Here is a 16,247-nt window from a genome sequence, read left to right as displayed (position 1 = left end):
CAGCAACCCCTCAAAAAGAAAGATATCTTCTTCCCAACTGGTTTCTAAGTTCCCCAGTGGGATTTACTGAAGCATTTTGCTGTGAGCTTCTAGGGATATTATTTTTAATTAAAAAAAAAACCAAACCACTATCAAAACAGTCACACTGGCAAAAGCCCATGCCCATGGAAAATACACAAACACGACTGGAGGAGCTCTGCATACTGACTTGGCATCGTGCTGATTAAAAATCCCTGAAGTGACAGAATCTGAGCTAGCCCCATGCTAAATTGTTCTGTTCATCTTACATTAAGAACATCTAAATACCATTCATTACTTTCTTCGTTTAAAATTTTGTAGGACTCTTGGCATGGACACCACGACTAGAGAAGCCACATTCCCCTTCAGTTCGTCGGTGAGTTCAGACTGACGCCTCTGCCCCAGTACAATGTTGTGGCATTTGGATTTCCTCCAACACCCAGGAAACAAAGTTAAAAATAAAGTGTTTTATTTACTCCCTCCCCCCACATTAATTATTCCATTTCCATTCACACTGAATACTACAGAACATTTGTTTATAAGATGCTTGCAGGCTCAAAATTAAATTTAGACGTATCTTACCAATTTGGGGAGATAAGCAGAAATATTAATTGCATCATACCCTATGTCAGCCAGCTTTAAGATTAAATTAGAAGGCATCTTCACCATTTAGAGAAATTGGCTATTAAGAAAACCATGGGGTTTAGATGTTGCTTTTTCCTTCTAAGAAAAATGAAAATAAAGAGCAGACCGACATCAATGCCTGTTCCTCCCCTCTCCTCGAAATGAGGTATGTGTCTTGAATGAGAGAAAGCCTCAAAGAAAAATGTGAAAAAAACGTTTCTCAATGGATCATGCTGGTCCTAGAACAGGACATTACCATGAATATGCATGAATGGCATGAGTCAAGCTACACTCAGGAATAAGCATCAGCTTTCACTTGCCATTTTCTGAAGCCTTGCAGTCAGACTGCCAAGACAGCAACTGAATAACAAGGTTTTTATATGAATGCAGGGGGTAGATTAATGCTGTTTTGGACTAACTGGAGGAACCATCTTCAATTCAGCTTGCCTGAAGGATGTGCTGCTTCTCTATTTGGCCAACTCATAAAAGCAGTAACAAACAATGAATAAAAAGAGACTATGTGTTTAAATTCAAAACCCCTGAGCACCACTGTCAGTTGTAAGTTTTGATAATTTCTATGGGAAGAAAAAGAAAAAAAATCAGGACAAGGTCTTTGCAAACTGGTTGCTGTCAACTAAAATGAGAAGTTAGATAAAACTCCCACATGCCAGATGGTAGATCACAATAAATGCTCAGGCTGTTAGATGCACAACAAGCGACAAACGCATTGAAATACACCATTAAAAGCAAACCCAAAATAGAAAGGATATTTTAATAAGAAGTTATTGTTTGAGGGAAAGATCCTCATTAAGCTCATCAGAATCGGAAACCGTACATAGAGGGTTTCTTACTTTCCTCACCACCTCACATAAGCATGAGGAACAATGAACAATTTTAGCAGAATTATGTTAGGCTAAGGGCTACTGTCAGTGAGAGCCTTGGAGTTCACTATTTAGACATCACAACTCTTTCTGCCAAGTTACTTAAAAAAATATTGTTAAAGGATACCAGGGAATTGTTTACTCAAACCACTACTGTTTCCTCAACACAGATGCAAGAAAAAGTTATATTAAGAAGATAAACAGCTGCTACTGTATGCTGTTTAAATGGCAACAAAAGCATCTAAGGGCCATAAAGGGAATAGTGAGGGAATTAAAAAGCATTTTTATGCATGAAGATGGCTAACATCCGTACATTCATTAAAGTGGTATCAACCATGCTTTTAATTAAAGTTAGTGACAGAAACTTAAATATGATTAATGAAACCTAGCAGCCTACCACAAGTCTGCTCTATCAAAAGCAAGAAGCACAGCAAGCTGCGTTTCCAGCCCTTGCTTGTTCCATTTCTCTTTCCTCCTCAGAGATGCTGCCACAATCAGAACACGTTGTGAGGACCATGCAGCAACATTCCCGTGAAAAACAGCAAGCCAGAACAAGCCTGCAGCCGTGCTTTCATGCTTGGCCATTCTTTATTTTGTATACCCCGAGGAGACACTGCAATTACTGAGCAGCCTGGGGGCCAAGATGACAAGCTGGTTACCTGTCAGCAAAACCGGCTATATGGCAATCTATCGTCTGTCGTGGGCACGAGGTCTGCCAGAGGCTGGGGAAAAGGCTGCCCTACAAACAGCAGTCTCCTGTTCAACAGTGGAAAAAAATCACTCAGAAGCTAGTGCCGAACTCTGCAACGCAGTCAGTCTTCTTGTATTACTCGGGAGCACAACGCAGTCGTGACAAAAATAAACTAAGCGATAAAAATACAGCACGAGCAAAAAGATGTGGGCACGGGGAGGGAATTAGTACGCAAGAGGAAGATAAGGAGTCTTACAGGCCACAGACATTTCAACACACAATCAAACCGCCTGCTATTTAAGTCCTGATGCATGTGAAAACTAATCTATTGCTGTTGTCCCGTCAAACTGCTGTCACGTACCAAGCTAAGCGCGCGCAGATTATGCCTTCAAAGACATTTTCTGGCACCGTGTTTCCCCCTTAGCTGCTTCCAGACACACGGAGCGCACAGAAGATGGAAGCCCTCACCTCGCAGCAGGTACTAACACAGGAAGAAACTTTTTTTTTTTTTTTTTTTTATTCCAACCACCCAATTTAAGTCAACTTTGCCTCAGTCGTGGCGTTTTAACAGAAAACGGGGCTGCATGGCATGTCAGAGCACCGAGGGACTCCCCGCTGCGGCTCGGCCAAGGACGCCCCAGTACCGGGGACGCTGCTCTGTGCCTGCAGCTCTTCAGAGGAGCTCGGGGGCTGGGGAGGGGGCGAAGGGAGCGACTGAACCTACAGCTGCAGCACAAAAAGCTGAAGTTGTTCGTGCCGCGGCCCGCCGGGCCCCTTCCCTCAGGGGGCGCGGAGGCCAGAAGAGCCCCGAGGCCCAGCAGGGAGGGCCCCCCGCAGCCCATCGCGCAGCTCAGGAGCGGGCACTCTGCTCTCTACAACGGGAAAAATTCCTCCCTCTTGCCCCGCCGAGGGGCGGCGCAGCCCCAGGAGCGCGGCCGACGGGCTCGCTGACCGCAGGGGGTCTCCAGCCCCGCCGGCACACGACGTTCCGCCCCAGCCGCTGCTCCTGTGAGGCGGCTGTCTCGCCCCCCTTGCCCTCCCCTGGGCCTTCGCCCCCTCCTCAGGGCCGGGCCGCTCCGAGGGGCTGGCAGGCCCCCGCCCTCCCCCGACAGCGCCGGGCTGGCCGGGGCTCAGGCCGGAGGGATGCGGCGGGCGGGCCGGGGGCGCTCCCCGCGCAGGGTCCTTCACAGACGGCGCCCCACGGCCCCGCCGCGGCCTCCGGCCCCGCCGGCCCAGCGCGCTCCCTCTGCCGCCAGGGAACGGCGGGGCCGGCCCGGCTGTCAAACGCCGGCGCCCGCACCCCGGGCGGAGGGGGAAGGCGGCAGCTGCCTCCCACCCGCCAGCGCCGGCAGAGAAAGGAATAACGGGGGGGCGGTGACCCAGCCGAGCCCCGTTAGCGCACCGGCGGGGAGCGCTGCGGCGAGGAGGCGCCCGCCGCTGTTCTGCGTGCGGCACCGGGGGCTGAGGCAGCGGCGCTGCCATAGCTGCAGCGCGCGGCCCCCCACACCGGCTCCTCCGTTCGGGAAACTTTTCCAGGCGCCGCTCCCCGCCGGCCGCGGGCAGGGGGACACCGCGCGGCCCCACTCAGGCCCCGCCGCACCGGCCGGGCACCCGCCCGCAGGGGCCGCTCCTCCCCCGCAGCCCGCCCAGACCCCCGGGGCAGGCTGCAGCCGCCCCGCCGGCCCCGGCCTTACCCCGCACCCCCCCGGCCCCGGCCGTTCCCTTCCCCGCCGAGGCACGGCCCGGGGAGCCGCCGCGTTCCCGGGGCCCGCCCCGCCGCCCCCCGCGCGTCCCCCCGCCACGCACCGGCTGCTCCCGGCGCGGCGGCCGCGGCCCGGGCGGCTGGTGCTGGCGCTGACGCTGCCTACGGGGCGCTGCCTGCCGACATGCCCGCGCTGCGCTGGCATAATCCCCGCGCCGCTGGGCCGGGCGCAGGCGGCTCCTCGCCCGCCGGCTCTGCCGCGGCGCGGGCACGGCGGAGGCGGGGGGAGGCGAGGCGGGCGGGCGGGCCGCCGCAGCTCCGCGCTGCGGGGGGGCGGGGGCGGCGAGGAGCCCCGGCGCCGGCGCTGCCCCTGCCCTGCCGGCCGTGCTCGCCCCGCTAAGCCGTGCCCGCGGCCGCGGAGCCGCCACTTCCTTCCCCGCGCCGGGCCGGCGCTGCCGCACGGCGGGCGGGCGGAGGGGGGGGGAGGGGCGCCGCCTGCCGGCCGCGCCGGGGGCCGGGACTGCGCCGGGGGCCCGGGACCGCCCCGCTGTGCCCAGCCGGGTGGTGCAGCCGTGGGGCGCACCCGGGGGGGCTCTTACCGCCTCCCTCCGCCGCTCCTGCCGACTGCCTGCCCCGCGGCACGGAGCCCAGCTGCCGCGGTGATGGGCGCCCGCCCAAGCCCCTGCCCCCAGCCTGGAGCAGCGCTGGGTGCTCCTGCAACTTCACTCTCTGCAAAGCCCGGGGTGGGGTGGGGACAGCACGGAAGGTTTAGCAGTTATTTTATGCAGAAACCTCGGGAAAAAAACAGCAATAAAATTTGCTGTTCCCTCTTAACCATCTGTCACTCTCCTGCCGTTTTCTTTTTTAAGGATGCATCGCCCCGCGGCTTCTGTTCTGCTCTGCAAACACACACCGCCACCAGCAACCAGCCCCTTGTTACGGCCCGGTGGTTCCAGTTCTGTGTCCTCACTCTCGAGGGCTCCCCTGCACCTCCCCGAGCCCTGCTCCCGCTTCTGCTCCTTTCCAGGTCCCAGCCCCAGTACACCTGTTCATTCTGTACAGTTCCTTCGAGAGACAAAGCTCCAAGCACCAGGCAGATTATACTTAGAAGCTATCCATGGTACAAAGAGACACCATTTTTTTTTTATTATCATTATTTGGTTTTTAGAGATGTGGACAAATTACCTTTCCCAAAAGTTAAATCTGAGAGCTGAATGTTTCGTAAGGTTTAGAGTCAGAGAGAAAACTATGCATGGGAGTGCCTTGCAAGGGCAGCCAGAACCAGAACAAAGCCTGGGGCTCCAGGCAGAACCCAGCAGATCTGGAAAGGCGATAAATGATAAATGCCTGCCTAGCTGAGAGGTGTCAGGTGCAAGAATGCAAGAGGAAGATGATTAAAACCCTCCTCAGAGAACACATCGCCTTCTGGTTCTCTGCAAGTCCTTAGTTGTGCCCCACTACAGAACACGGCAATTTGCTCGTGTTAAGGGGAAGAATTTTGCAAGGGATTAAAACAAACAAGCAAACAAAAAGACAGCATCCAGCCAAGTGCACAGCAAACGCTGTCACGTTTCCACAGTCAACATGTGCGCAGTGTGCCCCACTTTTTGATGCTTCAGGTCTGATTTTCAGAAGCACCGAGTGTTCAGGCCTCCCACTGATTTAATCTGGAACTGCAGATTCTCTGCCCCTCTGAAGAATCAGGCCAAAGGCAGCACACTGAACAGGTCACCCCAAGTCAGACGGTTCTTTGAAAAGGTTGTCCTAGAAGTTTACAAAGAGCAACACTTACTTCTCACCCCCCACCCCCCCTTCAGCGTTTGAATAGAACCGAAATAAATAGCCTAAAGAGCTCCAACAGATGGAGGAGGGCTTTTGATTATAAAATAAATTCTGACTCACAATTTAGTTCTCTGGATGTAAAAAAAAAAAAAAAAGTATATGAATAGTGCTGGAAAGAATGGAGCAGAGATAAAGGGAGGTTATACAGAAAAGCAGCGAAATAGCTGAACTGATTTACCTACTCCTTTCTAACGTCTGTCAGGAAAATTCAGTTTGGTTTTGCTGTAGTGCTGATGAAAGAAAACAAGACCACTAGTGGACTCATGAAATTTTCCTGTGATAGATTCCCTGGAAAAATCCTGCTGACTGAACAGTATTTTTGAAGAATATTTTTAAATTGGACCATTAACAACTTAAAGTGGCGGGAAAACTTCTTCAGCTAAATAGCAGAGCTGCACAGGGAAGTCAAGATTCTTTTTTTCCTCCCTCAATCCCTTCTAAGTACAAAGTACAAGTAAAAATATGGGATACCATCAAAACTGTACATCTATTCCTGTAGCCTGGAAACACGTTCGAACAAGTTATCTCCAAGCATTCAGGCCCAATTTCTACCTTTTAATGTAAAGGGGAAAAAATGAGTTACTAACATCCTCGACTTTTCCCCAACTCTGATCTTCTATTAAAAGAACCCACAGGGCAGAAGTGGCTGCAAAAAATACATTTTTTTCAAAAAGACTGTGCAGGGGTATAGTTCTTCATCAAGTATCTTAAAACACAGCGCTCTAATTTTAGAATCAGACCTTCACAAGCTTCCTTTACGACAGCTATTCTGGCCTTATAATCACGTCATTGGTGGCTAAACATCTTGAACAAGGACAGAATTTGAAACACACAATATGATTAAAACCTACATTATCGCTGATGTAATATCCCAGAACCTATTATTGGTCTTGGGCAGGAGGAAAAAAATCTAATTAAACATTTATTTAATATTAAAATACAAACTAAAATATCAATGTCAGACAGGAATTCAGCAATATGCCAACCAGCAAATACGTATTTTTCACCAAGAAAAATGCATGTATGTTCACAAATATAGCTTGGATTTGATCTGGAAATGTATATGACCATAACACTGGCATGGCACAAAACCCAGTCTGGAAAATTAAAACAGTAACTTCGGTTAAGTAGTTACAGTCCTGCAGTGTCAGCTGGAGTCGAGTCGCTCACCGGGAGGAGAATGGCTGCTGTCAGTCTCATGAATCCTGGTACCCCTGGTATTAAAACACTACTCACTGTGACTGTTGGGAGACATCAAATAATTTAGAGCAATATTTTCCTAACACAGCCAGCAGCACCCAAACCAGCAACACACATACCAATTTGCAGCCAGCCAGCCATAATGCAAGTATTGCTCACTGTTGTGTCACGATGAAAAATATCCACGTTCTAAGGTTTAAATTAAAAGGATTTACCGTACAACAGTAGTTATTTTTAACACAGGTAATTCATGTTGCTTTTTGTACTAAAGTTCAAAATTTCCTATTGGCTAATATTTACATCATACCATAAATATTTATAAAACTGTGAGGAAAACGAAGTGCAAAAAAGGGTAACACTATCATTTTCTGAAAACAAGCTGCCTTTTAGTTTCTTACTCTTATTATAAATTCAGTATCACTATTTAAAAATAATTAATATTTCTAAAAATATTACAATACAGGATAAACATCGATTTCTCAAGTGTAACAAAAATATGTTCAAAATATAGGCGGCTGTTTGAAGTACAAAATATTGCTGTTTGTAAAGGGTAACACAGCTGTAAAACTACTATTGAGGGTTTATAAAAATACAAAACAATTTGCATTTACTGAGTGCATAATTACATATTAGTGCAAAAAAGAAAAAGAAAGAAAAAGCATATCTGCATTCAAGAGAGATTTGTCAAAGATTTGCAGAGGTACGTAAAACATGAAATCTTTTCAGAGTCATACGTATTGATCCTAAATCTCTATTAATCCTCTCCAAGCGATCTTCCAGGGCTTCCTAAAAGAAACAGTTAAAGAAAAGAAATTCAGAAATGGAAAACCATAAAGGATTTAATAACATGCAACAAAACCCAATGATCCTCCTAAAATGAAGAAACTACTGCTACTGCTACATTCAATTGGAATCCTTTTTGATGCGTCACTAGCATTGTGTTACCACCCAAACCCTAGAGTCAGACATCCAAACTTTTCGTATTATTTTTATGTATGTGTGTGTATTTGTGGGTTGTTGGCTTTTTTTAAAACAGTTTCAGGTACTTTGGGGTTTTTCCCCATGAGATAAACTTGAGAAGAATTAGGACAGGCTGGTAATTAGGGAGAGACATTTAGGAAACAGCTGATCACCGCAGTAAGTGGCAGTATGGATTTACTGGGATGCACTTTTACTTTCAAAATGATAAACTGATAACAAGCCCTGGGATTACAATTTAGGGAACACTGTAGTTGGAGTCCTCATAGAGACCTCTACAACTTTGAGACGCTTGTTTTTTATTGAAACAGTCTGTAAAGTTTTCCAAAGAAGGTACTCTCCTGTATTTCACCTACACTACTTATTTTTGCCTACTTATTTTCTTCTTTATACTTTCAAGCAGACAAAAACCAACCAATGAACCAAAACCTAAACTTTGCACTTTCTTCTACAGCAGAACATCCTCCCTACAGCTTCAGGATCTATGCCATAGTCACTGCATTTTCTTAACATATTGCCTTTATCTACCTCTTGCAGTGATTTGGAAATATGCATGCCGTGTACAAAAAGTAGAAGATATACACTGCGCAGTACATACATATATATGTATACAGACACCAACTTTTTCTTTATACGAAATGTTTGCAAGACTAATTATTCTTTTCTGAATCATTTGCATACAAATTATCCAGACTTACACTCTGACTTACTATGTAAAAGGTGTGTTTGTAATTTACTGCATTAGAAGGTAAGTGGGAAGTTACTGCAATTTAAGTCTAGAGAACATCTTCAACAGAGATTCAAAATTCAGCCATATTCTGGAACAATTCTCAGTGGTATGGAAAAACTCTCATACCAATTGTACTTAGTATATAGCAAAACTTTAATCTACACTATATAGTCTCAAATTGTGGAAGAACAACTTAAGAGAACAGTCATATGTAGAAGCTTTTTCACCTGATTTAATCTTGCTTGCAAGGTCATTCTTCCACCAGAACAAGGTATTCGACTCAATGCAGCCTCAATCTAATAACAGAAAATAACTTCAGCTGTAAATGATGGTTTCAAGAGGCAAAATAAGCCTTCCTAACTCATCTTACAGAAAGAGAGGCGAGGTATACAGATTACAGAGACACATCTAGTCTTGTTGGTAAACACTAATTTACGTTACCATCATACTGTGCCACAAAAACTGATACAAAAGTTAACATTCGTAGGCAAACCTTCCCAAGGGTCATTTTGAAGAGAGCACTCCCACTTGCCAGAATGAAGTAGGGACAGAAAAGGACTGGAGTATGGGAAGTAGAGCAGGGAATGATAATGGCACATTCCTAGAGGAATACGAGAAACTGCGCATGAATTTCAGCCACACATTCCATAGGTATACAGCTACATCCCTCATCTCTCATACAACAATTATGTTTCACCACAACTTTAAAAAAAAAATAATCTTTGCCTGTTGCTTTTCTTGAGTCAGCTCATCAAAAAGCCTCTCTGTTTCAGCCAGAGTCTTAATCCTTGGTGTGTATTTGAAGTCTCCCTCACAAGGTGATAGCACTGGCTCGTATTTCTGTGCTACGTTCCTCTCGTCCCAAGCTGTTGTTTCCTTCATTCCAGTATTGACGGATTCAGCACAAGAGCTGTGTCTGACACCCGAATGCTGCCTTCCTATCAAACAAAATGGGGGTCTTTTTATTTGTTTTGTAGTTGTCTGTGAAATTATTGCATAAGACAGAAAAAGAAACCACTAAGAAGAAAAGCAGCATGGTTTTGGAGGTGTATCAGCTGTGACAGTGACTAGCAAAGCCTCACTAGCTTGCCTTAGAGCAAACTTCCCAGAAGAATGCAAGACATTTGTACAGGTCATCTTTCAAGTGATCTTTGTAATACAGCATATTTTTTGGTTAACAAACAGATAACTGTACTGTGCTAATTAGGAATTACTTTTACTGGTTTCTAAACATCAGCTGTCATGAAAACACTAGTCTAAATAAATGCATTAATAAAAACAAAAGCAGAACATTGTGACAAGGATTACAAAAGTGAGAAAATATTTAGTTCAATCAATCATTTAAAAAACTCTGAAACAAATGGCTTTATTATACTTAGTCTTTGCTATCTGTAATGCAATGTTTAGCAACAGAATTTTATTAGTATGACTGAGTATGTCCATCTTAATATGGACCCTGCTAAGATATGCATTGCGTAACTGAGTTAAGCATAGGAAAACATATTGGCCTTCTTTCTCAATTTAATTATTTTTGTTGTTCCATTGTCTTTGTGCACACACACATATACATAAAAATAAAACGCTGCATGAATGGTATTTCTCAGTCTACAGGAATAAGACAAGATACAGAGGACTTTTTAAAAAGTTGGACTTCATAGAGTAAAGGGTCAGCTTTCTATTTCAGCAGGTGCTACCAATGTGGAAGAAATCACGGTTAAAAAAATAATGAAGAAGAGTTTTCCCCCCCATTGACAGATTACCTTCTACATCATCTAGCGAGAGAAACTGGAGCCTTTTTCTTGTATTATTGTGCTGTAAAGTAGATGCAGGCCCAGTTTCCAGATCATCCAGAAGTATATCAAACCTACAAGGCAAGAAGCACACAACTACTTGCTAGAAAGCATGTATCAAACAATTTTCTACTTTTTCACCTTTTGGTTAAATAAACAACTTTTTTTATAAAACAGTTTCTATCCCACAGGTGTTGTGGTTCTCATTGCTGCTCATAGTCCCGTACCCCAATATACTCCTATTTGCATACACCAAAATACCTCATTTGTGTGACTTTCTTCCCAAACACACCGAGTTCCTATGTTGTCATCCTCAAGAACCATCAAAGTGGTGCTAGACATTTCTTCTTCCTCATGCATGTGTCCTACACTTTAATCTTGCAACTAAGTCTTTTCTCAAACTCTACAAGCCTTGCCAAGCCAAGATCTCTACAGAAACCATAGCATCTAGTACACTTAGCAGAAAGTTGTTTGTGTCTTTTTTTAACATGCTTGTAGGTGCCATGGCAGGTACGGAGATACTACTTTCAACTTTTATTTACTCTCCTGATAAGCAGCATGTAGATCTGGACTTACTCCACAGAACAATGCTTCTATAATTTCTTTGTCACTAATCAATGCTGTGTTTAAAAAAAAAAATTAGCATTCACCAAGATGAGATGCTGGGTTTACTAAAGACGGGAGATCATTCTAGATTTTTCTTGCCAGATTTAAAAAAGTAAAACCTGGCTTTATATTCAGAAATCTTGACATGACTCATTTTCCAGGACTTTTAATCAACAAGAAACGGCAGCATTAAGCCTGCATAAACTGCTGTTACACTAATGAGCAGAATGCAATTGTATTCACAAGACTCATACCTTGTCACCGTGTTTTCATTTCTGCTAAGCAAATGGCTAAATCCAGGAGAGAGGTTTTCTTTTGGAGATCGTTTTGGGCTGTATGTCACAGACACTGGTGCCAACATTATCTCTCTTCTTGCTGCAGAAGACAAAGTTTGTTTCACTACCTAAAGCTTCTCCCAGTGCAGTATCTCCCACTCACGTGATCAGATGCTTACATCTCAAAAGAATGCTTTTTCAAAGCTGTCTACGTGTTTATTTAAAGTAGATGAATAGTGCATCGTGACACAGAAAAAGGAAAATAAACTTAGAACTTTAACTTTTTTATGATTATAGATAAGCTTTTTTTTTTCCCCAGACTGTTAGAATAATGCAGAAATCCTATCTTTATTTTTCTTTCTTCTAGAGCAGCTTTTCATTACTTGCTTCTACATTTTGAGTAACACAAACCAAACTTCAGAAAAGCACTGACTTGGAGTATTTGACTTCCTGTTGGAAGGAGGAAGGGACGATGACCTCTGGCCAGAAGGGGAGTTGTACCGTTTTGGTCTGTGTTGGTCTTTACCTTTCTCCGGGGATCGGTTAGCAACTAAAGAAGTTTCAACAAACCCAACAGTTTGACGTCGATTTGATGTTTCTAATAAAAAAAAAATAAATATTATATTAATAATATAATAGCCAACATGTGGATATAATATCCAAATCAAATTTCAATCTTTTTCAGTACAAGTACTCACAAATATTCTCCTGTAGTGAGCTTTTACTGCACAAAGACTGCACTTAGTCTGCCTCACATCAACATATTTGCTGTTCTGCTCAAGTCTTGCTTCCTGCTTATCATAGTCACGAAAGTTTTAACTCATGAAAAAGGATGCTTTGCAGCGTGTGTGGGAGCAATGATTTAATAAACACCAATTTAATAAAGAGAAAGTGGAAAGCAGGACAAAAGCATCTTTTGGGAAGGAGGCTGGAGTACCTGCCTGAACCAAGAGCACAGGCGCTTAAGAAAGACTCAGAGTTTTCTAATTACAAGGCTTTCTAAATAAATGTTGTTACAACAGCTCAGCACAGTCCTACAGTACTTGTGCCAGCTTTCTTGGTAATGCTCTGATACACCACCATGAGAACAAAACTGAAATGGATGTACAACTAATCAGAGCTTTATTAGACCTCCAGTAACTGTTTATAAATACTGAGATATTCTTAGAGAAAGGACATTAGCTACCCTGTAGCTTGAGACCTAACAGCAACCTTTACATTCCCTCTATTTTAAACAAGTCACTTAGCTGTATAATTTTGAATTTTCTTAGGAAAACTCCAGAAGTTTGCATGCTAAAATTGTTTTTTATCCCATCACTCAAGCCTGATGGACTTTAATGCCAAGATTAACAAATCCAAGAGGCATGCAAACAAAGGAAAGACAGTAAAGACAAGCTGAGGAATATAAAAATAAAATTTACTAGCTGATGCGTCTTCTTTTTCTGTCTGTGTACCCCAATCTTTAAATGCTTTCCCTTCTTCAAGTTCTTTGAAGGCTTTTATAATTGGTGCTTCTGACACATCATTTTCTTTCTTTTCTGTTGTGTTTGTTGAAGAGTCTTCTTGTGAGGAATCTTTTTCAGGAGGAGAATGGTACCTTAAAGAACGTGAGGTGGTGGAAGGAAAAAAAGGATCAAAGGGGTTTTTTTTTTACTTTATTTCATATACGCAAAGAGCAGCTGAATAAACAAAAACCTGGAGAAATTTCATTTGAGATTTACAGCTATCAAACTGAGAATTTTAAGGGTGTTTTTTAATTTCAGCCAAGAACCTGAGGATTGCCTTATAGCCAATTCAAGAATCCGAAGCTGAACAGCGTGAGTTAAATTTGGTGACCTGACATGTACTTAGAACCGAATACATCCTGACAGAGGCTTTAGAAACTTCTGAGTAAAGCAGCAAACTACTAAATTATACCCTAAATTACACCTGGAGCTTCACACTGGTAGAAAGCGCTGCAGCCAACCGCTACAACAGCTCCCATCCAATGTAACACAGCAGACTCTGCCCAAACTCAAGAGTAGAATTGGACACAAACACAGAGAGTATAAAGACAGCAGCTCAAGATGCAGCTGAAGCTTTCTGGTATTTCAAGGAAGGTGCTGCAGGCTGTTGCTGCTTATTTCATACCAAGTCAGTGAAGGAAGAAAGTTGTTTTGTTTTTAAGGAATTGTATAGCATCTACAACATGGAGATAGTTTTTTTAGAACTCTTATTTCACAAGTACAAAATCCAGAAATATGAATCTAGTCCATTCTGGATAAAACTCTTTTTAGAAGTGTTTGACTTTACATAATAGTAGATACTGAAGGAAACTAACTCACCTAGAGGGAATATAGGTTCCTTCTAGTCTGTTATCTTTGGGGCTTTCCGGGACTTCCAAAGGCTGGCCAGTGAAGATCGAATACTCCGCTCCTGGTATCAACCACTTTCGCCTGCTGACATCAGGAGTTGCCAACTTGCTGTGGGAACAAAAAACTTCACTATTATGAAAAGCTTTGGATTTTTTTCTTTTTTTTAATTAATTTAGGAAAAAAATTAAGAAAATCCAGCTACTTATTCTAGTTAAACAGAAACACTAACAAGTACACAATAAACTTGTAAATACTGTGGAAAAAAATAACTGCTTTTTAGAACACGTTTTTAAAGTAAAAATCAAATATTTTAAAAAAACCAAACCAAAATTATATATGTTGAGCTTCCAGTCTAAATTATGCAATATGCTCAGAATGCAGGACTCCAGGAAGATCATCTTGTATTTAATGCTGATTACTCAGACCAAGGTCTGAGTAACAAGTAATTCTCAACCAATTAAACAAGAATATTTTGGTGTAGATTACCCCAATAGTTCAGAGCATCTCACCCCAGCTTTCCTTTTGAAACCACTTATTACAGAAATAAAAAATAAAAACCAAAAAACACAAACAAGAAAAGTCACCGCTGACGACCTGGAAGTGATAAATATTAACTAATAAGCATCAATGAGTGTACTATTATCTTGAAATAAAAAAAAAAAAGTAATTTTTATACACAAGAAAGTAGATGATAATTAGGAAAAAAACAGGTTTTGTTTACACAAGCTATGAACCGTAACTACTTTTCTGTTAATCTATCCTGCTGTGCATTCAATTGGAATGAGCTTGCCTTGAGCTTTTGAGATCCGTTAGGGAGAGATTAACTTCCCAATCCATACTGGCTCCTACATCCTCCTCCCTGATGAACATGGCCTGCCATGTTCAGGTCTTGCTTTTTTCTATCCATTGTTGAGGGATCTTGTTCATAAATATTAAAAATGGCTCTCAACAGAAATCCATTGCTGTAATATATCAATACATCTTACCTGCATCTTCACAATCATAAAAATATCAGATCCCCCCCAAAATATTACTGTTCAATACATACATGGACATCCACAAAACAAGTTACATTATCATTTTGGGCTTCACAGCATCAGTGCTGAACTGGGAGACACAAAAGAAGCCTTGGCTAAGTAATAAAAAACAAAGAGGGGAACAAAGCTTTTTAGGTCTTTGAACATTTTAAAAAAATCTATTAAAAAACATCCCACAGGCCAACTTTAATTTCCTTCACATAAATTCACAATTCAAACTAGAGCATGCATTCCAACTGAACTTCCACCCTGCTCTCAGGATACCTGTACAAACTATATTTAGAAATATAAAAAGTAGTAACCAGCCTTTCCAATCCATGACAGAGACACAAAGAAAATCTCCCATGCCTACTTGGGACTATTAGATTTTATTCCCAAGATCTTTGTCAAGTATGGGAATCCTTATTCAGCTGAGCAATTGAGACCCATCAAACCCTCACTTGGGAAGACTAGATAGAGACAGTCTGCCAAGTCACACATATATTATCTAAAGTATTTATTTGTTTTTAATAATTTCTTGGCATGTGAAGTCTCTGGATTATGTCACATGTGCTTAATCCAGTTTAGCCTTATGGACTGACATCATCTTGATCCATTTTTAGCCAAAATATGTTTAAAAGTATTCTAAAACACATGACCTGTTTTCACACTGTTGGAATATTCACTTACTTGGTGGTACAAGAGGTTCTTAAATGACTTTCGGTAACATGGCGAAGTTTCAACATATTTTCATGTTCTACCTGCTTGAGCTGAGCTTCAAGTTTTGAAATTGTCCTAACATGGAAGTAGCAAAGATACATTAGTATATCATTTAAATGATCTTATATTTAATTTATTTTTATTTAAATTATTTAAATGATTATTTAAAGATATATCGTATTTCTTAGAGTTTCTCATTTTTATTCAGATATCCTGGGTGAAGCAGAAGAACAATAGCAACTACTACATTTTTACCTATCCATCTATATAAATATGTATATAAACATGTATTTGAACTCCAAGTTAAGTAAGTTAGGTAACCTAGCTAGAAAGACAAGACCAGGAGATACTGCCATGGATCAAAGCATTCACCTCAGAGGGGCTGGGAAAAACAGAACAATTTTCCTCCTTGAAATGATGTACTTATGGAAAGGTCTCCCTGCCTCTGGATTTAATGAGCGGCTCCTTCTCCTGTGTGTCACTTGGGTAACTGCACCAATCTGCTGCTCAGGCTCTTCACATGATTTTCCTCTCTCCCACATCTTCAGTGAGCTAGCCCTTGGCAACAACATAACCTTATGCATTCCTCACTTGGGGAACAGAAAAACAGGTTTCTGGAGCAGGATACAAATGTCTCCTTTTCCACTACAATTTCCCCAGTCTGGAATGGTCCCTAGCTAGCAGCACTGAGAATCAGGCAGGAAAAAAATAGAAGCACTAATAGAAATACTTGACTGAACTGTCCTTCATGCTATCTTCATTTCCTCAACAGTCCCAACATGGCAGAGTGGTTTTGGCTTCCTTTATTCCTTTCTAAAAT

At 42.9% G+C, this 16,247-nt stretch overlaps 2 protein-coding genes and 1 long non-coding RNA gene across 23 annotated transcripts in view; 1 reads left to right on the top strand and 2 right to left on the bottom strand.

Moving 5' to 3' along the window:
* The window catches only part of PITPNM2 (phosphatidylinositol transfer protein membrane associated 2), a 141,406-nt gene extending 137,031 nt beyond the window's left edge, over positions 1 to 4,375 (bottom strand). For 4 of the 13 annotated variants that reach the window (XM_056323474.1, XM_056323653.1, XM_056323735.1 and 1 more), the window contains exon 1: positions 4,021 to 4,373. The gene's annotated coding sequence lies outside the window, so the exon portion shown is untranslated. Of the gene's footprint in view, positions 1 to 4,020 lie in introns of all 13 variants that reach the window. The other 9 variants (XM_056324094.1, XM_056323814.1, XM_056323909.1 and 6 more) reach the window with 4 other exon arrangements.
* On the top strand, positions 509 to 6,142 carry LOC130143589 (uncharacterized). Its single transcript, XR_008819777.1, has 2 exons — positions 509 to 2,692; positions 4,786 to 6,142. It is a non-coding gene; the product is annotated as an uncharacterized LOC130143589 (long non-coding RNA).
* Positions 6,143 to 6,667: 525 nt separating this feature from the next.
* The window catches only part of MPHOSPH9 (M-phase phosphoprotein 9), a 31,702-nt gene continuing 22,122 nt past the window's right edge, over positions 6,668 to 16,247 (bottom strand). For 7 of the 9 annotated variants that reach the window (XM_056324681.1, XM_056325097.1, XM_056324766.1 and 4 more), the window contains 9 exons: positions 15,398 to 15,502; positions 13,662 to 13,799; positions 12,759 to 12,934; positions 11,771 to 11,935; positions 11,317 to 11,437; positions 10,427 to 10,530; positions 9,393 to 9,604; positions 8,894 to 8,962; positions 6,668 to 7,744 (listed from right to left, as the gene is read on the bottom strand). In XM_056324681.1, coding sequence (XP_056180656.1) covers positions 7,643 to 7,744; positions 8,894 to 8,962; positions 9,393 to 9,604; positions 10,427 to 10,530; positions 11,317 to 11,437; positions 11,771 to 11,935; positions 12,759 to 12,934; positions 13,662 to 13,799; positions 15,398 to 15,502 — 1,192 coding nt within the window. In that variant the 3' untranslated portion in view covers positions 6,668 to 7,642. The remainder of the gene's footprint in view (positions 7,745 to 8,893; positions 8,963 to 9,392; positions 9,605 to 10,426; positions 10,531 to 11,316; positions 11,438 to 11,770; positions 11,936 to 12,758; positions 12,935 to 13,661; positions 13,800 to 15,397; positions 15,503 to 16,247) is intronic. The other 2 variants (XM_056325013.1, XM_056325170.1) reach the window with 2 other exon arrangements.

This window comes from Falco biarmicus, chromosome 1 (genome assembly GCF_023638135.1).
Source record: "Falco biarmicus isolate bFalBia1 chromosome 1, bFalBia1.pri, whole genome shotgun sequence".
Taxonomy (NCBI): domain Eukaryota; kingdom Metazoa; phylum Chordata; class Aves; order Falconiformes; family Falconidae; genus Falco; species Falco biarmicus.
This window is presented reverse-complemented; position numbering and strand designations above follow the sequence as displayed.